Genomic DNA, 24,185 nt, shown 5'->3' on the forward strand with positions numbered 1-24,185 from the left:
TTCTTCCCTAGTCTGCCCATCATTTTGCTGTCTTTATCGGATGGAAGCAAAGAAGAAGAGGGAATCTGTCTAGATTATCCAGTGAGAGCAATTACAGCAGGGTCTGCCAAGGGGGGGGGGGGGCTTAATGAGAAATTTACAGTTGTCAGGTACTTTATACAACCTGTCTGGTCTCTTTGGTGCAGGTGGCTGAGAATCTGGAGCTTTGGAGGATAAGGCAAAGGCATCCAAGTATGCAGGGATGGCTGAGGGAGAAGGGGATTCCACCTGGAGAAGCTCATATCATCTTTTTTGAACTTCCGTCATTTGAGTGGAATCCCACTTGAAATACTCCCTCATTTTGGTAATTGTTTCCCCAAATGTAATGTCTTCTGGTGAGGAGTCACCTTCTAGGGAATCCTCTTCTGGTGAGCAGTATCCTAAGGGGAGGCCAGTTGTGAAGTATAAGAAAGGGACTCATCAGAAGATGTAGAGGAAGATTCCTCTTCTGGAGTTTGAGGCAAGGGGCCGATGGATGCAGGCCTGGGGCTCAAGGCTGGCGCAGCAGCTGGGGCATGTGAAGTAGCAGGCCTAAGGGCCATGAAGGCTGGCACAGCAGCTGGGGCATGTGAAGTAGCAGGCCTAAGGACCATGAAGGCCTGGAAAAGGGATTGGGAAAATGCTTGCCAATCTGGGATACCTTCACAGGAAGCAGAAAGTGTTTAGTTTTTTGCTTCTTTTTGAGTGATGGTGTCCTAGGTCTGGTCTGAGTAGGCGACGTAGGCCTAGGATCCAAGGTCATAGTGGGAAATGAGGAAGTCTCCTCAGTAATGGAAGCTGCCAAAGAGCATTTGGCCGAACCTGGTGCCCTTGACATTGGAAACCGATGTCGGTATTACCTCCGTGGATGTGCCAGTCGGAGAAACTACAGCAGTGTCCTAAATGGAACCTGCCATAGTTGCCAACACCATCAGATGTACCTCAGCCCCTAGATCGGCAGCTGGTGGGATGTCCAAATCCGGAGGAGCAGGCACTTTCTCAGGCCTTGAAACTTTGGCCTTTTTCTTAGGTGGTTTGCCCGATACATCAGGAGTCACTTCCATACCCAAGGCTATTCACTTAAGGCAATGGTTCTCAACAAAAAGATTAAGGGCTGCTAGATGGCTGCGTATGGTCTTTGGGACAAATGACTGGCAAATGGAGCAGGATTTGTAGTCGTGGGAAGGCCCTAAGCAAAAGAGGCAGAGGTTATGGCTGTCTTTGTGCAGGATTTGACGTCCGTACTTGCATTTTCCCTTCCTAGATGACATGGACAAAATCAGCTAACAATTATGCAAAAAACAGCAACCAGAAATAGTATAGAAAATAATAAAGGTTCCCCAATGGGGTACTTATCTTTTAAGATGTCTTTGGGCTGGAGCAGAACATGCAAGCTGACGTTTGACTAGTGGAAGAGAAGTTCTGAGGTCTGTGCATACGGACGTCACATTTACGGCTCATGGTTTATGGTACCTACATGTGATGCCCCATGCACCATACAGCAGCCAGGCTAAGCTTTTGTATATGGTCTGGACATTTGGGTCGCCTCAGGCGGATAATCCCTCATCTTTAGAATACCGCAACATGAGAACAGAAGGACATCAGTTGAAGCAGCACCCTAACTCTGTGGCAAGGCTCTAAACTAAATATAGTTAAGGGTGTGTGCGTGTGTATTTGTTTTCTGTGGTGGACTGATGTCCTACCCAGAATGGACTCTCTGCCTTATGCCAAGTAACTGCTGAGATAGGTTCCCTGCAGCAAACAGGATAAAGTGAATATCATACAATACATGAATGGACTATAATGAAGGTGCTATTTGTTTGGTTTTCCTAATTCCATGACACGGCCTGAGCATCTTCCACAGCAGTGGTTTGTAATCCCTGGAGCAGAAGCCAACTTCAGCATTACGTTATCAGCTCATTGGCCACTCATAAGATCCTTTACAACTAAACAGCCAACTCAAATGGAGAACTAAGTTGATTAATTAAGAATATAAACTCCACAGACATTTTTAAATGAGATGCATGACTTTGTACATAAAATGTATTGTACAAAGCCCAGACTAATGCATACCATATGCTCTTATTAATTCAGTTTTTCACTAACTGCCGTAAATGGGCCAGTTCTTTTGGACTTTCTTTATCTATGACCAAGCATACACAAAGCATAACAAGATGGTACACAAGTAATACAGTTTGTGAATTAACAATAAATAAAACTATTCAAAAGCGACTAAAATGGAATACAGTAAAATAAGGACAGTGATGATATCACACAACACAGTAGTGTATATTACAGTATGACGTCGCATGAGCAACAGGCAGCCCCAAAGCACTACAATCACTGCTTCAGTTATACACTTGAGAGAGATATGAAGGAATGGTAGGGACAACACAATGATTCGACCAAGTAACCCAGTGTAGGGAAAAGATGCCCTTGGGGGGTTAAAAATTAGCATGTGAGCATGAAGAAAAAAATCAGCAGGTTTGTTGGCCCAACCAGTTAAAACATTGTTGAAGTGATGCTCAGGGTAGTACATCTTACAGGGAGGGGTGTGATGAAGGAAACAGTGGTAGTAACAAACTACTTTCTATATTATATGAAAGACTGTTCTAAGATCATTTGATATTTCAGATTTTAGGTGGAGAAGGTACAAATTGCAGGAATGAGCTCACGTCTGCCCACAGTGCGCATACATGTTCTCAGAAGATGACAAGTGATGGCTTACACTTGTGGTGTAGAATGATTAAAGTGAACAGAAATCGAGCTACTGTACTATGTTCTACATCAACAGATATTTCTGCAAGTCTTTTAAATGGTGTTTGAAACAGGATGCTTAAACCAGCAATTTACATTTCCAAAGCTGAAGCCTTGAATTACATTGCTCTCATCTCAAAATGTGACTCATACTTTCGCTATTTTCCTGAATATATTTAATTATTTCTAATAAGTATGCATGCCATGACTAAGATCTTCTGCAAAGTGAGGATGTGCATTAGGTATTTGTCACTACATATGGTCATGAAAATGTTTCACATCTCGTGATAACTGCTTAATTATAACTGGCAGTGAAAACAACAATGGAAAAGTGGTTAATGTACAGAAACTGGGAAACAAGGGAGCAGGGAATAAATGCACCACTTTCTACCACTGGAGACAAGCGGGCTTAATAAAAGTGGTGCAGTGATGACAGTTTTGTCAGTATTATAAAGAGGCAGATCCTCTTGAAGAGGATGTGCAGTCCTGTTGCTATTAGTGCAGGAGTCCAACATAATGAAATGCAGCCTATGTTTCATCTGAACAATAAGAACATGTATAAAATGTCATCCTTATTTAAATATAAAGCGATGCAGTAAAAAGGCTTGGAAATGGCCACTAACTTTGACATGCAACATACCCAGGTGTTGGAAAAAAGTTTAATATTGTGACAAGCCCTTTGTTAAGACACCTGAAGACATGAACACTTACATTTGGTTGGATGAGAGAAAAGGTAATACTCGGAGTCTGACTGCACTGAATCATTTGAACAAATGCTAGGTTTGACTCTGTCATTCTCCAATTTCTTACCATCTCTCTCTTGGAGGAAGTCAATTACTCAAACATCATTACTGCCAGGTCACCACTAAAAAGTCACTATCTTAAGGGTATAGATGGCTAACAAATTAACAAATGCTCTGACCATTTCTTATTAAAGTTAATATGGAATAGTATGGGACACTAACAGCAGGAGTTAGAGTAGAGGTTTGAGCTGCTGCAGCAGGGTATTGCTCTAATAAGGACCAGATCATCTGCATGTAGGGTACATTTAAACTCAGAATAAAAGATTGTGGGGATCATGATGAAAGCAGAGTGTCAGTATGGATCACTGAAACTCTCCTGATTAAAAAGGAGCAGCAAAAAACATACTGTTAATCATAATTAGTATGCGTCTGCCAAGTAAGGTAACTGGAAAATCAGGTAAGTGAGAAGTCCATAATGCCTAAAGCTCTGAGTTAATATACAAATAGGGACTGAGAGAGGGCATCAAAAACACTAGTTAGGTGATGAATAGAATACAGTCCAGTATATTTTCCAATAGCCATAACTCTGTGTACAGAATTAACAGGCGAGAACACTGTCGTTTGCATACACTGCCCCTCCCAAAAGGCACTTGGCTCACTGCACAGAATGTAGATGGTCCTGGAACTGGGGCAACAAAACCATTGCAAGTTTTTCAACAGCAGCAGTGAAGTCCATCTTATCATATGTCACATTTAAAACATTCTGAATTCTGCAAAATAAACGTATAATGTATAGTTGTGCTGCTTTCTAAAGGAAACACATCCATGTCAATATACATATTCATTCACGCAGTTTGTTGTACGCATCGGATCTATATAATATATTCAAACTTTCTAAACTTTGAATCCCATATGTTCGACAACATATTATCGAAGTTTAAAAGTTTGAACATATAATAAAAAAAAAAAACTTACCTTAACGGTGCAGGTAGGGGGGCAAGCCCCCCTGCACCACCCACACACACCCTACTTAAATATACCAACTCCAAGATCGCACTTCAGTGCAGAAAAGGGAAATTCTCCCATTCTGCACCGAACGCGCAGTTACGTTTAGCCTTCGAACGCTTGAAATTTCGATCATATGGTGTCAACCATATGCCATTCGAAATTTCAAGCGTTCGTGGTTCTAATAGGAACCCTGTGCATCTAGGTGAACATGCTAGAAATGGCAAATCTGTTTTCAGTTCTTACCTTTAAAAGATTAGTCTAAGGGCAATGACTGAATGAAAACTGGTGCTAATTAGGAATTCCAGAATAACTACGGATAAAGATTGCCAGTGAAACAAAGGCAGCCAACTATTAGGTAGTTTCTCACAGTACCATATGTAGGCTATAAAACACATAACACTGCAGAATGCTCACACATTACTGATTTACCAGAGATGTCTCTGCTGCATACAACATAACTATTTGGAAAAGAACGGCATAACTGCTTTCTGGAAAAGAAGACTGTGCAACACAGGCCATGCCCCAAACAGTATTCCAGCAGAAAAACATGACAAAAATCTATAATGCACCTTTCAGGGCACTGATGACAACTTTCTGCTGTCTGTACCCATTTCCTCAACTGTTATTATTTCTATGTAGGGTGACTCTATTCAGATCTCCCTGATGATCTTGTGCACAAATATCACACCCTCTATCTCATTCTGCCTTTAGCAAGAACAGCTTTAGATGTTCTAGTCACTAGTTAAACCATTTCCAGTACATACAGTTCAGACTTCTGCTTAACTCTTTTTAGGAGTATGATGTCCCTTTTCTTCTTGTATGGACTCCAGAACTGCACCTTGTATTTAAGGCATGGCCTGGTCAGGGCTCAGTAGATTAGCAGCATTGCCATTACTTTTGTGTTTTACATTTTATCCCTATGAGGATCAAAACTGTAATTAGGGCTGGGTAAAGGAGGTGGCTGCCCTGGACATACCCTGTTTGGGGGTAAGTTTGGCAGGTGCCAAAGGTGCAGGAATGCAGTACCAGTACTGATTTATGAAGCTGCATGGATATTGTGACTTTATAACTGAATGAATGCTGCTTCTGCATTTTTGGTCATGGACAAAGTGCAGAGTGCATGATACTTCAACTGTACAAGCTGCTTTTAAATTTGTAGCAAGCAGCTTGCTACAGTTAAATAATGCGTTTTTTTCCTCTCAACTTTGAGTTGGGGCATACAGTTCATGTGGAATTGCACAGTGTGTGCTAGAGACAAGGAACCTTTCTAAAAGTCATGCAGGGATAGTTTTACATGTAATATAAACAGGCTTTTGACGAGGGCAAACCTCAATATTCAGTTTACTGCTGCCACTGGTATTTTTGTCTGCTCCCGGTTATCCTGCCTATATATGACCAATGCCATCATATCGTTGTCCTACTCTGCTACTCAAGGGTAAACTCCTCTACTTCACACATGGGTTGTTAATGGCCAAAATGCAGTAGTTTTTTGATTAATTTTTGGAGGACCGGGGATATACAGAACAAATCTCCTTATTGAATGAATACTGCTGAATCATTGCAAATTATCCCTTTGTTTAAAATCAATAGGGAAAGGCAACTGGCTTAAAACTTGTTGTTACTACAATGTGTACAAAAAGGAAAACAGGACTACAGTCATGGCTCTAGTCCTCCAACAGCACTTTATCAGCAGGGTGACATCATATTCTTTAGTATTTCATCAGGGTGACATCATATTCTTTAGTATTTCCTCAGCAGGGTGACATCATATTCTTTATCACATCATCAATAGGATGACATCACATTCTTTAGCACTTCATCAGTAGGCTGACATCATATTCATGAACATGTTTACTCACAGCTTCCTGCAGACACACTTTCTTCAGCTCCTTCAGTTTCAGATTCAGTGCCTCTTGCAGACTGTTCTGCCTCTCCATGAGTTCGCGGATCCTCTCCACTTTCAGTTTGTGCCTCATTGTAACATGTGGAGAGTCTGTGTGCAGGAAAACAACATAAAACACTATTAGCTGGCTTCAATTAAAATATCAGATTTGTAAATATTACCTTGCAGGAACTGTAATAGAAAATATTATCTCTTTACTACCTTGAGAATAAAAAAGTGCTGTGTTTGAATAACAGACTCATGTGATGACATCCCACTGGTGTCACTGACTGATCCTGAGTAAACTACCTGCAGACAAGCAACTTAACAAGCAGTATTTATATATAAAAAAAAAAGCATTCATGTGCATATGTTTTATGTTCTCTTCCAGGTGTTGCTATGTCCACGAAGCAGGTCCATAAAGCATAAAAAGGTGTAAGTTTTAGAAGACTCTTTAAATTTGGTTTGCCCTTAGTACATTGGAAAAGGAAATAGCCATGCAGTACTTTACTAAATGTGCAAAAATTTGATCTGCAGTGGTCACTAATACAATCTTAATAGTCCAACTTAAAAATAATTGCATTTAATGTAATAATAAAAAAAAAAAAACAATGAAGCATGTTTTGTCTGCATTGCAGTGGGTGTCAATTACAGAAGAAGAAATAAACAAGTTAACTAATGGAGTTATGTTTTCTTTGAATATAAATAAATATATCTCCTTAAAAGTTAGATTACATGCAAGTATAGGACTACTGTTTACTGTACCTGTAGGGACTGTGCACCGGAATGAACAGTGACTCTGTACTGTACTACACTGTATTTGTGATTCTGTACTACACTGTAAGGATTGTGCAGCACCACAGTGCACAGTGACTCTGTACTGCACCTGTAGGGACTGTGCATCACATTGACTCTGCACTATACTGTAAGGATTGTGCACAAAGGTGCACAGTGACTCTGTACTGCACCTGTAGTGACTGTACATCACAGTGACTCTGCACTGTACTAAGCTGTACCTATTACTCTGTACTGTAAGGACTGTGCACCACAGTGACTCTGTACTTTACCTGTAGGGACTATGCACCACAGTGATTCTGTACTGTACCTGTAGAGCCTATTCACCACAGTGCAAAGTGGCCCCGTTACTTGTTTAGTGTGGAAAAGGCTGCTCCTCCTTCCTTCGCACTGATAAGTATAAAAATTGCCACAGCTGCAGAATGCACTTCAGCACTGGATGTGGAGCTCATTCCTAACCCAGCTGATTAAATTTTTCCTCTCCAGACCAACTCTGCTCCATTCCACTCCATGAATTCTAGTTTCTGTTCTTCTAGCAGCAGAAGTATACTTTGCCTCCTGGGGTGCACATTGTGGTACAGGCAGCAGACTGTGTGTACCTCAGTGTTTAGTCAATCAGGATGAAGGGCCAAAATACTACGAATCTTCCAGGAAGGGTATGTTTATTGCACATTAATCATTACACCGATTTACAGTGTCTCTCTGAGCGACTGTCCCATGAGCATTAGATAAGGTGCACCTATTTTAATGAGCAATCAACATTAACACCCTGCAATTAATTACCTTAAGTTATAGCTCAAGTTACTTCACAAAAATATAAACTGCAACACAGATAACTTCAGCACAAACTGTACAGTCCCTGAACTTCCAGTACTGCTTTTACTTGAATTATTCACATACAGCATTACTGCCTTCTCTAAAGTTATCCCAGACTAAGCAGTCCTCTAGCTCTGGATAGTAGGTAAGTAAATGGCATCCAAGCAGGCAGTGTGGCAGTGCTGAATTCTGGTTAACAGACGTCACATAAATATTTACCATTTCCCATCCATGGTAGAGAAGGAGCAGATGCCTCTCTCTTTTGCACTAAGCCTTTAAGGTAATCTCTCTGAGGCATTGCAAGAGGCTACACACAAGCCTTAGGTCTCAATGAGTACGTACAAAATGTAATGATTTAAAAGTTTTTACTGTTGCAAAAATAGTATACACCTAAACATTAAGTACATGAACTTCCTCAGCACATCTTACCATGTTTACCTCACTAACCAAACATAACAAGCGAAGACTTTTCACTTAATACCCAGTCTGCCTCTGGAGGGTTAACTAAGCAACACTGCTTATCAGACATATAAATGCAACTCCTCCCTATGCATGCCATAACAATTCCATACACTCAGTAATGATATATAGAGCACACAAACTAGAAAAAAAACAAGGCATAATAAATTCATTGCTGATTTCTGCTACAAGTGAAAACAAAATCTTTACAATGCCTGCAGTCTAGTAATGCCCTTGCAGGTCTTGTGCGGATACCTTTTGTGCATATCACTTACTGTTTTTTGATCTGCTGAAGAGATAAGCAGTTTCTCTCACTGAAAGGATGTCTTAGAATGCGAGCAATAAATAGAGAGAAGAGGCAATGACAGCAGCTGATGATAAAGTAACTGTAAAAAAAAAAATAGCTGCTATATTTAAATAAAATAGCAGATTTATGGTGCTAATAAAGTGTTGTATCTGGTTGTTATGGCAACTATAACTTCCTCAGTTCTTATGACTGAAAAACATGCACACAAAATCCCACTTAAAGATCAGCAGCAAAACATTTTTTAAGTGATGCCTTAACTGTAATACAGGGACTGTGATGCCTCCTATTTCCATGTCTACACTGACTTTGTTACTCCTTAATCGTTGGCGTTATTGGTTCATAGGTGGTTACTGGGCTATTGACCCAAATGTCTTTGTAAGCCTAGCTGTGTGTACTCAATATAATACTACAGAAACCCAATATAAAGGATCTTGCCTAAACTCAAGATCTTAGTTAGCAACGACTGCCCATATCTAGGAGGATCATAGGTGAAATCCCCAGCGTGAGTTTATGGTTTCCCATCCAGTCATCCAGGCTATGCTTAAACAGGGTCATAAAGGGGCTTTGTTTGATGTGAACTGGTAGCCTATTCCAGAGGAGTGAACCTCTGAGAGACATATCTGTCTCTCCAGTACATGCTATTTATGCTGCAGGCCAGGTTAAGGTCCCTGGAGTGGGTGACTCTTGTCCCATTTGACTTGCCGATGTGCAGCATGTCCATTAGGTTTGCATCCGACATTGCTCTGTAGGCCAGGCACAAGTCTCCTCTAAGCAGTCTGTATGGTACTGAGCACACTAACAGTGACTTCAGTATGTCAATGTATGACATGCTGGAGACCCTGAATTTTCTTGGTAAGAAATGTCTGAGGTCTCTCAGGTTGCTGCAGGTGTCTGGTAAGGTACATATCAAAGGGACCACTGTACTCAATTACTGGTCTGATGAATGTCAAGTACAAGGTTGCTATGACCTCTTTCACTTTTGAGGCAATGCCTTTGCTAATGAGGTGACAAAGTAGAATATCTTCCTTACCACAGTAGACACATGGTGGCCAAAGTTTAGGCTACAGTTAACTTGTATTCCCAAGTGTCTCACTACAGAGCTGTTACTTAGGGTACTATTATTTATATGATAGTCTGCAGGGATATTGTTTTTACCAAAGGAGATGATAATGCATTTTTTGCACTGAGTTTGAGTCCATGGCTTTGGCACCAAATATTGGTTTGTGTAAGTCCCCCTTGAAGTATACTGACATCGTTTGGGGCTCCAGTGATTGCACCTAATTTGCAGTTGTCAGTGAACTTAGTCGGCCACAGCCAATCTGTTCTGGCCTGAAGTTTTGAGAAGTATATTCCAAACAATAGGGGTCCCAGCACTGATCCCTGCAGAAATCCATCGACTGATGACAGGACTGCTGGTTGAGGTAAAGTCCCCAACTTTGACTGAGTGCGATCTGTCGGTGAGCCAGTAAGCAACCCACCGGATGACATAAGGGTTGATATTTAACTGCAAGAGTTTAGCAATGATGCCCCAATGTGGGATTGTATCGAAGCCCTTGGCTAAGTCAACGTAGGCTCTATGCACAAATTTGCCTTTGTCTATGGCTCTGGTGATCTGGTGATGTTTTCGAAGACGTCCACCAAGTTTAACAGACATAACCTAACTGTGTTAGATCAAGGGTTTGGAGATTACCTACATCCTTATTTATAAGGTCCATGATGATTCATTCCATGGCCTTACAGATAAGGCTGGTTAAGCTTATGGGTCTGTAGTTCCTAGGGTCTGTTGCTGTACTCCCTTTATGAAGGGGGATGACAGCTGCTGTTTTACATTCACCGTGAACAAAATCAGTGCTCAGACTGTGGCTGAAGAGAGTACCTAATGCAGTTGCTAACTCATGTTTTAGACCATTTAAAGTGCAACTTGGGATGCCATCTGGTGCCACAGAGGCTATTTTTTTGGCCTTGGAGAGAGCATTAATGACTTGCACTTTGGAGATGCAAGGTGGGGAAGATGTAGAGGGGAATGCTTTGTAGAATAGCAAATACAACTTAAAAAAAAACAAAAAAAAATAATAAAATGATAAAATAATACCAAGACCACCGATCCAAGAAGTAAGCAAATTTAATGAAACACTTAGCACCTCAGCTTACATAGCCTTCCAAGAGTAAAAACACTACCAAATACTGTCTGCTTACATACAGCACATTGCACAAAACAATAACCAATTAAGCATACAATTCAAATCTCATACTTCCAGTTACATTCTTTGTTGAGTCCCTGAGGCTCCAAAGTACCATACTTTAAAATCAGCAGGGTTTCTTTTTTTAAGAGTTTGTTTTTTTAAAGTCACACATTCACCTAAGCCAACTTACAATTTTTCCAAGACACGGCCCCTAACAGAATGTTGTAATTAAATCAAAAGGTGCTTCAATGAAGTATTAGTTTAAGGGTGTGCACACTTATTCAACCAGCTTATTGTACGTTTTTTTATTTTTTACATTTTTCCCCTAACAGATTTGTTTGTTTTTCAATTGAATTGTACACGTCATAGGTCACATGGTGGGAAAAGTTTTGAAATGATTTACTGTGGTCTCATTTTTTATATCACAAAAACCTGGCTTTTTAACAGGGGTGTGTAAACTTTTTATATCCACTGTATATATGTAGTGGTGGTGCTGCGGTAGCGTTGTCGCCTCACAGTTAGACGTTACCCTTCGATTCTCAGTTAGAGCGTCTTCTGTGTGGTGACATGCGTGAATGAGCCAATCATTAGCAGACCAGACTTCCGCTGTGGCGACCCCTAACTGGGAAAAGCCGAAAGACACACACACAAAAAAAAAATATAGCTGTATATATATACATATATATATATATATATATATATATATATATATATATATATATATACACACACACACACATATACACACACACACACATATATATATATATATATATATGTGTGTGTGTGTGTGTGTGTGTGTGTGTGTGTGTGTGTGTGTGTCCCTTCCCATTTAACACTTTGGTGTACTTATATGCAAACCATGCAAGACCTTCTGGATAGAAACAGATGTCATTCTTCCATATATAATGCAATCATCCATCCTAGATTCCCTCTGAAAGTTTTTTTGGTTGTATTTTCAATTGGCTAGTGATTGACAAATTGTGTTGATTATTAGCCATTTGATAAGGTGAATTTTCAATTAAAAGTCATATTATATATATATATATATATATATATATATATATATATATATATATATATATATAAAATAAATTAACTACAGCAACAGTCGACACATACAATGCTGAACAGGAAACGTGGATACTTTGGAATATTGACAACATGAAAAGTATATATAAAACATTTTTTGCAGAGGCAAGCCCCCTGCACCCACCATGTGGAAGGGTGCTCCCCACACATCTCCTACTAATTATATATTCTAACTCTGAGATTACAACAAAGTGGGGAAAGGGCAGCACCCTTTGGCTTAATGGGTCTTAACACAGCTAGGTTAATCAAAACAATGACTGAAAATATTTAGAGATTACCAAGTACAACTTTAAGGCTACAAAATAATATCCTAAAAGACAACAGCAAATTGTATTTTGTGCATAGTTTTCCTTAATAAACAATCCAGTAATTTCCTGCAGAATATTGAACTGCTAAAGCACAATGTAATACTTTTAACTATGATGGATGACGGTTAAGGAGCCTAATGTGAAAGGAAAGAAAAGATTAGGGACGTTAACAGAATAGGCTACATAGGTATTTGTAGGCTGCCACAGGAAAGTGAGGGAAGCAAATGACATTCATGGATGAGGATGCACAAGATTCAGGAAAAAACAGCAAATACTGGGAGGTGAGCTTGTCACTAATGCTGTTAGAAGGGCTGCCTTGGTATGTTGCATCCAAGGACAGCAAGGAGGAGGAGATGAGATAAAAACGTCACCTGAAACAGCTTTAAGCCAGAGCTGCAGAGCAAAACGTCGGAACAGAGATATTACTTGGTACTTGCATGCCCTGCAAGTCTTGGGGCAAAGTGATAAACAAGACTGATTCATAAATACTTTCTTACTTGCATTATCAAAAAGTGGTGTATGGGTTCGTAGGTTGAAAAGCCTAGTTTGTGACTGCCAGTAATTTATTTTTTCTGTTTCCTATATGTCTTGTGAAGCCAGGGGTAATTGTCTGGCTAAAAGCAAAATAATTGTGTAGTCAAAGACAATGCCTGTCTAAGCAAAACAGTTATATGTAATGTATTCTTTTTTCTTCTTCTCAAATTAATCTACAGCAAGTTGTTCCCATGGCCAGGATTGTGGGACTTTGTCTTTCTGAATATCAAAGGACAGGGGATGCATTTTAAATGTATTTAATCACCAGTTGTGGTCATTCCTCTTGTTGAAACAAACACAGAGGAAAGACCAATTGCTATAACGACTTAACAATAAGACATTGGGGGATTCAGGATGCAAGGAAAAAAGACATGAATCTGTATAAACAATTTTTTTCTGTGACACAAATTTTTTTCTGTGACACCACCTCTGACTGCTACTTAACTTGTCTAGCTCAGAACTTCTGTAGTATGTTGGCCAGTGAGCTTATACATCTGGAGCTAAGTTTTGTTCCTGTATGCATCCTGCCGATTTGTATTGCTTTTTATTTAACTTCCCTGTGTATGGCAATCTCTGTATAGTTTACTCTGCACGGTTTTCTTTTTGGTATTTACGTAAAATTAATTTACTTATCTTTAAGATCTTGTGGCTAGTATTTATTACTATATTTATGCACAGTTGTTTATCTGAAAAGAGGGTAATCATTATTTACAGTACTGGGTAAGCAAGCAATATGAAGCACATTTTCCATGAGATTGCTTATGGCGGACTATCACGGAAACCATAATTTATATATTTCATATTTGTCTTGATTTTGAAGTCAACAAGAAGCCCCTGGCTTTTTCCAAAGTGGTGGTAGTACTTCCATGACAGGAAAACAGCTGTGGGGAACTGGATAATTGTACCAGCCTTCTCTGCGAATAGTGTGTGTGTGTGTGTGTGTGTGTGTGTGTGTGTGTGTGTGTGTGTGTGTGTGTGTGTGTGTGTGTGTGTGTGTGCGCGTGTGGGAGGGGGACTGTACATAATGTGGTACTGGAAGGCATTGGCTCACAGAGACAGCGGTGAAATAGGGGACTGTGGGAATGCTTGGCTAAAGATGCAGATCTGTAAGTGGCTTGTGTGCAGACCAATTTGAGTGTTGAGGTTGGAAGTCCATAATCAGGAAACAGTGTATTTTTCCTTTCTGCCCTTGGAACCAGGTTATATTTTGTAAACTAGTTAATGAAGCAGACGTGTGTGGACTTTCTTGGCATCACTTCACCCTTGGTTGGCAGTGGTGGAATTCAAACCCTATTGTTGCCAGTCATCTTGACATCAGTAGGTGGTATCCTACCATCTGGGTGTCATATTTAGTAGCTGTGGTTACAGCTCATCTTCACATATCACAATTGTTTTGTAGACCATAATCAATTAACTTGTTTCTAAGTTCAAACAATGTGATTAAATTAGAACATATTTACTAAAATCAGGCAAAAACAGAGTTATATAAAACACCAGTAAGCCTTTCTTTCACAAAAGGCATCAAAGAATTTGTGTAAGAAACCAGAGGAAGCAGTGAAAAACTCATCACTTTTGCTCTGATCACAGATGCAGTAAGAAGGTGAACTAAACTGGAGTAGGGAGATGACTGCACGGGTATCTGCCATTCAGTCACAAATGGAACATCTGGGCAAAGCAAACTGAATACTTCAATGAGTTAACATTCCTGTCCTAATCTGTGTCTTTTTGCTTTCTATGTAATTTACTTACATTTAAGTCTCCCCCTTTTTGTTGAGATCAGGTTTTATTCAGTCCTTACTTAAAAATATTGCGGTAGTGGTGCCGCAGTAGCATTGTCGCCTCACAGCAAGATGTTGTCGCGTTCGATTCTCAGCTAGAGCATAGTCTGTGTGGAGGCATGCGATGGGCGTTCCTTCATTGAAAGTTGTGTGTCAGGGCTGATAACTCGGCATGTAAAAATCCACTACCAAACATTAGCGGACCGGAGTTCCGCTGTGGCGACCCCTAACCGGGATGTGGCGACCCCTAACCGGGATAAGCCGAAGGACACAACAACAACAACTTATAAGGGGTATTTGTTCTATTGCACCTTCTTCTCCTCAGGCAGTTCACCAATTTTGCCCTTTTCAATATCTCCACAATGCAAAACTCTAGAGTAAGACATAATAATCTGTTGATTACAGGCTCAGGAACAGGACAATGTCATGGACATTGGAGGCTGGGAAAAAATAAATTTTGCACAACTGTGTATGCAGACAAACTGTTGGAAAAGAGAAGAGATGTTAACCCAGTCTTGTTTGTGTTGAACCATCTGTAAGTACTAGTTAAAAATTTATCTAGGGTCAGTATTTCTGCAGTAAGCTGATGTCAAGATGTCTGGCACTACTGCAGTCTGAATCACACAACAGTGCATGAAATTCTTAAGACATTCAGATCTAACATCTGTAAATTGCTATTACCAGCAATTAAACTACTCACTAAAATACCCTTCTTCATTTATAAAATGTGAAGTCTGTGTCACATGCATGCATACCATATACCAGCTTATCCTTAACCCAAAAAATAACTAAACTATTGCTTTTCTTCCTAAAATCTATAGCCACATTAAATCCACTTTCACAATCCTGTCCCTCAATAACACAGGCATCGAGGTGGAAACTAGCACTAAACTCCTTGGTGTCATCATTGACAACCAACTTAAATTCGATCTACACATTAATGACTGTATCAAGAAAACTCATTAGAAGCTAGGGCTCCTCTACCGCAACAAAAAGTTTCTCACCAGTGAAGCTAAAGTAACTCTCTCTTATGCCTACCTCCTACCCTGTCTGTTATATGGCTCTCAAATTCTTACTTGCCTCAACTCCTCTTACTTGCCTCAACTCCACACTCTTTCCCAAACTTGAATCTGCTTTCAACAAGACAGTCAAATTTCCAGCCCATCAAACATGCAAGTCACATCACTGTCTCTCACTCAAACACCTTAACTGGCTTGAACTACCTCACCAGCTTCTTCTCCCTCAACTCCAGATCATCCACTCCATCCTTTATCAGCCTTCTTACTGTCCTACCCTGTTATCTCCACTTTTCACCTGCTATATCCCTTCGGAGCTCTAACCTAGATCTGCTACAAATCCACAAACCTAAGACTAAGAAAGGATGTATTCTCTATAACTATAATCCTTTCAAGGCCTGGAACAAACACTCACTAGAGATCAGGTCACTCAAGCAACTTAGTTGATTCAAGCTAGCCACTAAAGAATATCTGTTAAGCAAATGGACCTGCCTCTGTAACCACCCCCCTTAAACAGCTTATCAACCCTAACTGCACACCTCTATCTGCTCCCAATTTATGTAACTTTCTCTTACGTTCTAGATCTTGTCTCACATTAACTTCTCTATCCTAAGCACATTACATACATTCTTATCTGCACAATGTAAGATTTTACGTCTGGTGACAAAACTATTGTTAGTCCTTCTGAATGAAGTAGGATTCTAAATCTGACAGACATAATGATTAGTTTATTATAGTAAATCCTTGTTTTTCATATATATTTTGCTTTGAATATGTTCTGTAAACCAGTTGTTGATTGGTAACTTATTTTTGTAAATTATAATCTGTAAAACACGTGGAGCCTTTCTCCCTGGGCCTCTGCTGAAAAAGGGCTACTTAGCTCAGTTGGACAAACCCGGTCAACAAATGTAAAATAAATAAAATTTAAGAACCAGAACAGAAAGCATACCTTAGACAGTCATATCTTCTAAACAGATACTAAAGCTCTTAAAATTGTTTTAACCCAAGCAAGTTGCAATTTATCTTCTGTATTGCACGAGGCATCTGTTTGCCAAGCTGAATTTATGTCACTGTCTGTTACACTCCTTGGTAACAGGTAGATGGTGCAAACTAAGCCACTCTTGGTTAACAAAACACGTATTAACCTTACACCTCTTCACAATTTGTATGCACCCCATACCAAAACTTCTACTGTAGTTTGCTATGTGTGTGCTTTACATCAGTGGCTGCCATGATGCAAAAGTTTAGGAAGGATGTAAAAAACCAAGAGCATATACAATGACAGAGGAATTAGAACTGGAAATCTTGTAATATAGCATACCTCTCAACTTCTTTGCTCAAGAATTAGGGATAAATTCAAAACTAATGGGGGACACAGGGGTCCCAAATCATGGGACAACATTCGAATACTACTCTAATGCACTTAGACATATAATTAAATGGGTTTTATATCAAAATATATTTTTGGATGAGTAAGAAGCATGAAACTCCAATGTCTACCATTTCTGGCTAACTGTAAAGTACAGTTGTGTACCTACCATAAATGTAGATGTTCGAGTGTATTCACTGTTGCAGTCATTACACTTGGGTTATCCTGCTGGCAGGCTACCCGCTGTCGGCCTGAATTTCAAAGTCCTGGTCTGGCGTCGGTTGCTGTCGCCTCTTCCCTGACATCAGTGTGACAGGGGTATAAAAGATGCAGCCAACGCCTTTTTTTTCAGTTTTTCTTGCCCCAGATGTCAGGTGCCCCCAAAAGGGTAGGCTAAAAAACATTGCTTATAAAAGCATGCACTAAAATAAACAATACCTTCATCTACAAGCAAATACACCACATAGGTTGTATAGGATAGAGAAGTGCAGACAAGTCCCAGCAAAGAAAGGGGGATGGTGGGTGGGAAACCTGGACTGCAACAGTGAATACACTCGAACATCTACATTTATGGTAGGTACACAACTGTACTATGTTCATCGTGTTTCACTGTTGAGTCATTACACTTGGGTTGAATCCCAAAGTTGAGGTTGGGCGGCTGGATCTAAATAAAATTAGGAGTGGCTATAAGGCCTTGCAGAACTGCAGTGGCAAAGCCTGCTCTGGATTTAGAGTAAAGAGGTAAGTGGTAGTGCTTAGTAAAAGTGTGCACTGAAGTCCAAGTTGCAGCCTCAAAAATATCCTTGGTTGGTACTCCTCTGAGGAAGGCTGCTGAGGTGGCTGCTGCCCTGGTAGAATGTGGTCTAATGCCCTTAGGCACTGATTTGCCATGTTGTGAGTAGCAGAAATGAATGCAGTGTCCTATCCATTTTGAAATAGTCTGCTTTGAGATAGCCTTTCCTTGTGATCCTGCAGCATATGCCACTAAAAGTTGCTCAGTTTTTCTGAAAGCTTTAGTTTTGTCCAAGTAGAAGTGTAGCTGTCTGTGTATGTCCAAAGAATGCAGAAGCCTCTCCCCTTTATTCTGTGGGCTTGGGTAAAAGGTAGGCAAACGAATGGTTTGGTTAAGAGCCACACTGGACACTACCTTAGGCATAAATATTAGGTTTGTCCTTAGAGAAACCCTGTCCTGATGGAAGATAATAAAAGGTTCCACAGCCATTAATGCCTGTAACTCTGAGACTCTTCTTGCTGAAGTTATTGCTAGGAGCAGAGCTGTTTTCCATGATAAGAATTTTATCTCAGCTGTAATGGCTGGCTCAAAAGGAGGCAGTGTGAGTTTTTCCAAGACAAAATTGAGGTGCCATGCAGGTATTGGTGCTCTCCTTGGAGGTCTTATGTTTTTGCCCCCCCTGAGGAACTGCCTAAACAATGGATGTGAAAAAATAGGTGGGTCTGTATTGTAATGAGCTGAAATGGCAGAGGCATAGATCTTATTTGATGAGAAGGATAGGCCTTTGCCCAGTATCTCAGTTAGATATTGTAAAATCTGAGGAATGTTTAAAACAAGCATGTCAATTCCTTGTGCCTGGTTCCAAGCACAGAATCTCTTCCATTTTTCTGCATAAGATTTTCTGGTGCTGGGCCTCCTGGCCTCCAAAATAACATCCATAACCGCTTTAGAGAGAGGTGTATTCTGAATGGTTACACTATCTGCCATGCAGCTAGATTTAGGTTTCTGAGTTGGCTGTGCAGGATCTGATTGTTTTGTTGGGTCAGTAAATGAGGAATTTGAGGCAATGTCCAGGCTGGGCCTTGAGACAAGCTACTTAGGATTTGGGTACCAGTGTTGGCGTGTCCAATCTGGGGCAATCAGTATAATTTGTGGCTTCTCTTGTCTGACCTTTAGGAGCACCTTGGGGAGGAGAGGCAGTGGAGGAAAGGTATATACTGTAAGGTTGTTCCACCTGAATGACAGCATCCACTTTCCATGCTTGTTTGTGATAAGTCCTTGTGCAGAATCTCTGAAGTTGGCAGTTGTGAGGGGAGGCAAAAAGATCCATGTCTGGGCATCCCCATTTCCTTGTTATCATGCTGAAGATTTGTGGATCTAGTTTCTACTCGTGAGGATCCATGAGGTTTCTGCTTAGTTCGTCTGCCAGAGCATTTGTTTTTCCTGGCAGGAATTGTGCTTGCAGGTGTACTTGGTAAGTCAATGCTGTGTTCCACAAAATCATGGTTTGTCTGCAGAGGGGGTAGGAATGTGTACCCCCCTGCTTGTTTATGTACCACATAACTGTGGTGTTGACCGTCTTTATCAGCAGCTGTCCTGGATGAAGTAGGTCCTTGAAGGCTGTCAGGGCATTTTGTACAGCTAGCATCTCTTTTTGATTGATGTGAAGATGCCTTTGGCTTGGGGGCCATGTGCCCTGAATACATTTTCCTGCCATGTGGGCCCCTCAGGCATAATTTGATGCATCTGTTGTTAGTGTTTGCCTGGCTGTGGGTAAAGAGAATGGCTGTCCCTTGATGTGGTGACAGGCCTGTGCCCACCATCGAAACTCCTGTTGCAGGCAGGGAATGAGTGAAATTAATGATTCCAGGCTGTGGCAATGTTGAGTCCAAACACTTTTTAGATACTATTGTAGCTTCCTCATATGCAGTCTTGCATACGGAATTAGCAGAATGCAGGATGCCATGTAGCCCAGAGCCTGCATGGCATCCTGCATTCTGCTAATGCAGAATGCAGGATGCCATGTAGCCCAGAGCCTGCAGAATTTTTCTTGCAGATAACTGGGTCTTTGTTGCCATGCTTTCGAAGTAAGAAGTCAGTTGCCTTTGTCTGTCTGGCGTGAGATAAGCCATCTGGGCAGTTGTATTTAAGCTTGCACCCAGGAATATCTCTTGAGAGGGTACTTGTTTTGATTTCTTTTCGTTTACTGTGTACCCTAGGCAAATTAGTAACCTTTTTACAAATGCCAGATGCTTTAGTAGAATATCTTTGGTCTCTGCTCATTCCCTGCCTACAACAGGAGTTTCTATGGTGGGCAAAGGCATGTCACCAAAACATGGGACGGGCCTTCACTCTACCCCCTGCCAGCCAAACCTTAACAGAAGCATCAGATTATGCATGGGGGGCCCACCTGGTGGGAAGATGCATTCAGGGCATATGGATCACAAAACAAATGATTCTGCATATCAACCAAAAAGTGATGTTAGCTGTTCAAAATGCCCTGACAGCCTTCAAGGACTTACTTCATCCAGGACAACTACTGATAAAGACAGTCAACACCATGGTTATGTGGTATATAAACAAGCGGGGGGGGGGGCATGCACTCATACCCCTTTTGCAGACTAGCCATGGCACTATGGGACACAGCCTTGACTTACCAAGTACATCTTCAAGCTCAATTCCTGCCAGGAAAGCAAAATACTTTGGCAGACGATTTAAGCAGAAACCTTATGGACCCTCACAAGTGGAAACTAGATCCACAAGTCTTCAGCATTATAACAAAGAAACGGGGGAGCCCGGACATAGACCTATTTGCTTCTCCTTGAAATTATCAATTGAAAAAATTCTGCACAAGGACTTATCACAGACAAGCATGGAAAGTGGACTCCCTGTCCTTCTGTTGGAAAAACCTAACAGTTTACGCCTTTCCTCCTCTGCCTCTTCTTCCCAAGGTCCTACTAAAAGTCAGACAAGAGAAACCAAATATGATACTAATTGCCCCAGACTGGCCCCGTCAATACTGGTACCCAATCCTAAGGAACATGTCTCAAGTCACAGCTTGGTACTTACCTCAGATACCTCACTTACTGTCCCAGCAAAACAATCAGATCCTGCACAATCAGCTCCAAACACTGAACCTGGCAGCATGGGTGATCATGTAGTTATTCAAACAACACCTCTCAGTAAAGCTGTGATGGATGTCATTTTGGAAGCCAGGAGGCCTAGTACTAGAAAATCTTATGCTGATAAATGGAAGAGGTTCTGTGCTTGGAACCAAGCACAAGGAACTGATACAGCAGAGCCAAATATTCCTCAGATTTTACAATACTTGACTGAGATGCTTGACAAAGGCCTATCTTTTTCATCAATAAAAATCCATGCCTCTGCCATCTCGGCTCATTACAACACAGAGCCACCAATCTTTTCTCATCCTTTACTAAAGCAGTATCTTAGAGGGGCCAAAAATTTAAGGCCTCCCAGAAGATCACCAATACCTGCATGGGACCTCAATTATGTGTTGGAAAAGCTCACCCTGCCTCCATCTGAACCAGCTGCTACTGCAGATCTAAAGTTCTTATCATGGAAAACAGCTCTGCTCCTGGCAATTACTTCAGCAAGAAGAGTCTCAGAGCTACAAGCCCTCATGGCTGTGAAGCCTTTTATCATATTTTACCCAGACAGGGTGTCCCTGAGGACCGATCCTTCATTTATGCCTAAGGTGGTTTCCAGTGTGGCTCTTAACCAAACTATTCATCTGCCAACTTTTTATCCAAATCCGCAGAACAAGGGGGAGAGGATTCTGTATTCCTTGGATGTACACAGACAACTAAGATTCTACTTGAGCAGGACTAAAGCTCTAAGAAAAACTGAGCAGTTACTAGTGACATCTGCTGCAGGATCAGAGGGAAAAGCTATTTCAAAGCAGACTATTTCAAAGTGGATACCACTGCATTTGTTTCTGCTACTTACACCATGGAAACATGTGCCCAAGGGCATTAGGTCTCATTCCACCAGGGCTGCAGCTACATCAGCAGCATTTCTCAGATTACCACCAACCAAAGACATTCTAGAGGCTGCTACTTGGAGCTCTGTTCACACTTTTACAAAGCATTACCATTTGCCTCTCTACTCTGAGTCCAGGGCAGGCTTCACCACTGCAGTTCTGCAGGGCCTTATAGCCGCCCCTAATGCTGTTTAGCTCCAGCCTCCCATTCATAGCTTTGGGATTCTACCCAAATGTGATGACTGCAACAGTGAAACACGAAGAACATAGTACAGTTGTGTACACTTACCATAAATGTAGATGTTCGAGTGTGTTCACTGTTACAGTCCAGGTTACCCGCCCACCATCCCCCTTTTATTATGGAGTTTCTTTTTCCTTCACTATCTTCTACAACCTTTGTAGTATATTTGCTTGTAGATGAAGCTAAAGTTTGTATTGTTGCATGTATATATAGTTTATATATATATTTTTGCTACCCATTTGGGGGGCACCTGACATCTGGGGCAAGAAAAACTAAAGAAAATGGTGTCGGCTGCTTGTTTTATACCCCTGACGACCTGACGTCATGGAGAGGAGACAGCAACCAACGCAGGACCCAAGACTTTGGAATTCAGTCCGACTGAGGGCAACCTGCCAGCAGATTACCCAAATCTAATGACTGCAACAGTGAATTCACTCGAACATCTACCTTTATGGTAAGTGTACACAACTGTACTTTTCTTGTAGTACTCAGGCATCAGGAGGTGATAAATTACGGCCAGTTATGTTTTCTAGATGTACTCGGGAATCAGGATCTGAGAAATTACAGTCAGTTATGTTTTCTTGTAATACTCTGTATTTGGGAGCTGACAAATTAAGAACAGCTATGTTTTCTTACAGTACTCAGGAATCAGGAGCTGACAAATTAAAGCAGGTTATGTTTTCTCATAGTAATCTGGAGTCAGAAGCTGGCAAATTAAAGCTAGTTACGTTTTCTCGAAGTACTCAGGAATGAGGAGCTGACAAATTAAAGCCAATTATGTTTCCTTGCAGTATTCAGAAATCAGGAGGTGACAAATTAAAGCCAGTTACCTTTTGGTGCAGTGGTTAGCGCTGTCGCCTCACAGCAAGAGGTTCTTCGGTTCGATTCTCAGCTGGAGTTCCTTCTGTGGGGAGTCTGCATGTCCTCCCTGCGGCTGAGTGAGCTTTAAAGAGATGCAGGTAGGTGTGTGTGCATGTGGGTGTGCCTTCAGTCAAGGATGGGTGTCGGGCTGGCAACTTGGCACCGTAAAAAATCCACTGCCAATCAATCTACAGACCGGTGATCCGCTGTGGTGACTCCTAACCAGGAAAAGCTGAAAGACATTGCTTTGTATGTTTTCTCATAGTACTCAGGAATCAGAAGCTGACAAATTAAAGCCAGTTATGTTTTCTTGAATTACTAAGAAATCAAAAGCTGACAAATTAAAGCCAATTATCTTTTAGTGTAGTGGTTAGTGTTGTCGCCTCACAGCAAGAGGATCTTCGGTTCGATTCTCGGCTGGAGTTCCTTCTGTGCAGAGTCTGCATGTCCTCCCTCCAGCTGAGTGAGCTTTAAATAGGTGCAGGTAGATGTGTGTGCATGTGGGTGTGCCTTCCGTAAAGATTAGGCATTGGGCTGGCAACTCAGCACCATAAAAATCCACTGCCAATCAATCTGCAGGTCGGTGATCTGCTGTGGCGACCCCTAACCAGGGAAAGCCGAAAGACATTGCTTTGTATGTTTTCTCATAGTACTCAGGAATCAGAAGCTGACAAATTAAAGCCAATTATGTTTCCTTGCAGTATTCAGAAATCAGGAGGTGACAAATTAAAGCCAGTTACCTTTTGGTGCAGTGGTTAGCGTTGTCGCCTCACAGCAAGAGGTTCTTCGGTTCGATTCTCGGCTGGAGTTCCTTCTGTGGGGAGTCTGCATGTCCTCCCTGCGGCTGAGTGAGCTTTAAAGAGATGCAGGTAGGTGTGTGTGCATGTGGGTGTGCCTTCCGTCAAGGATGGGTGTCGGGCTGGCAACTTGGCACCGTAAAAAATCCACTGCCAATCAATCTACAGACCGGTGATCCGCTGTGGTGACTCCTAACCAGGAAAAGCTGAAAGACATTGCTTTGTATGTTTTCTCATAGTACTCAGGAATCAGAAGCTGACAAATTAAAGCCAGTTATGTTTTCTTGAATTACTAAGAAATCAAAAGCTGACAAATTAAAGCCAATTATCTTTTAGTGTAGTGGTTAGTGTTGTCGCCTCACAGCAAGAGGATCTTCGGTTCGATTCTCGGCTGGAGTTCCTTCTGTGCAGAGTCTGCATGTCCTCCCTCCGGCTGAGTGAGCTTTAAATAGGTGCAGGTAGATGTGTGTGCATGTGGGTGTGCC

General features: G+C 41.2%; 1 protein-coding gene across 6 annotated transcripts in view; it reads right to left on the minus strand.

Moving 5' to 3' along the window:
- Positions 1 to 24,185, minus strand: part of CCDC120 (coiled-coil domain containing 120) — a 1,397,471-nt gene that overhangs the window by 278,195 nt on the left and 1,095,091 nt on the right. For all 6 annotated transcript variants that reach the window (XM_044080396.1, XM_044080398.1, XM_044080397.1 and 3 more), the window contains one exon: positions 6,386 to 6,519. In XM_044080396.1, coding sequence (XP_043936331.1) covers positions 6,386 to 6,519 — 134 coding nt within the window. The remainder of the gene's footprint in view (positions 1 to 6,385; positions 6,520 to 24,185) is intronic.

The sequence above is a fragment of the Protopterus annectens genome, chromosome 8.part0 (assembly GCF_019279795.1).
Source record: "Protopterus annectens isolate FY-2018-M chromosome 8.part0, PAN1.0, whole genome shotgun sequence".
Taxonomy (NCBI): Eukaryota; Metazoa; Chordata; order Ceratodontiformes; family Protopteridae; genus Protopterus; species Protopterus annectens.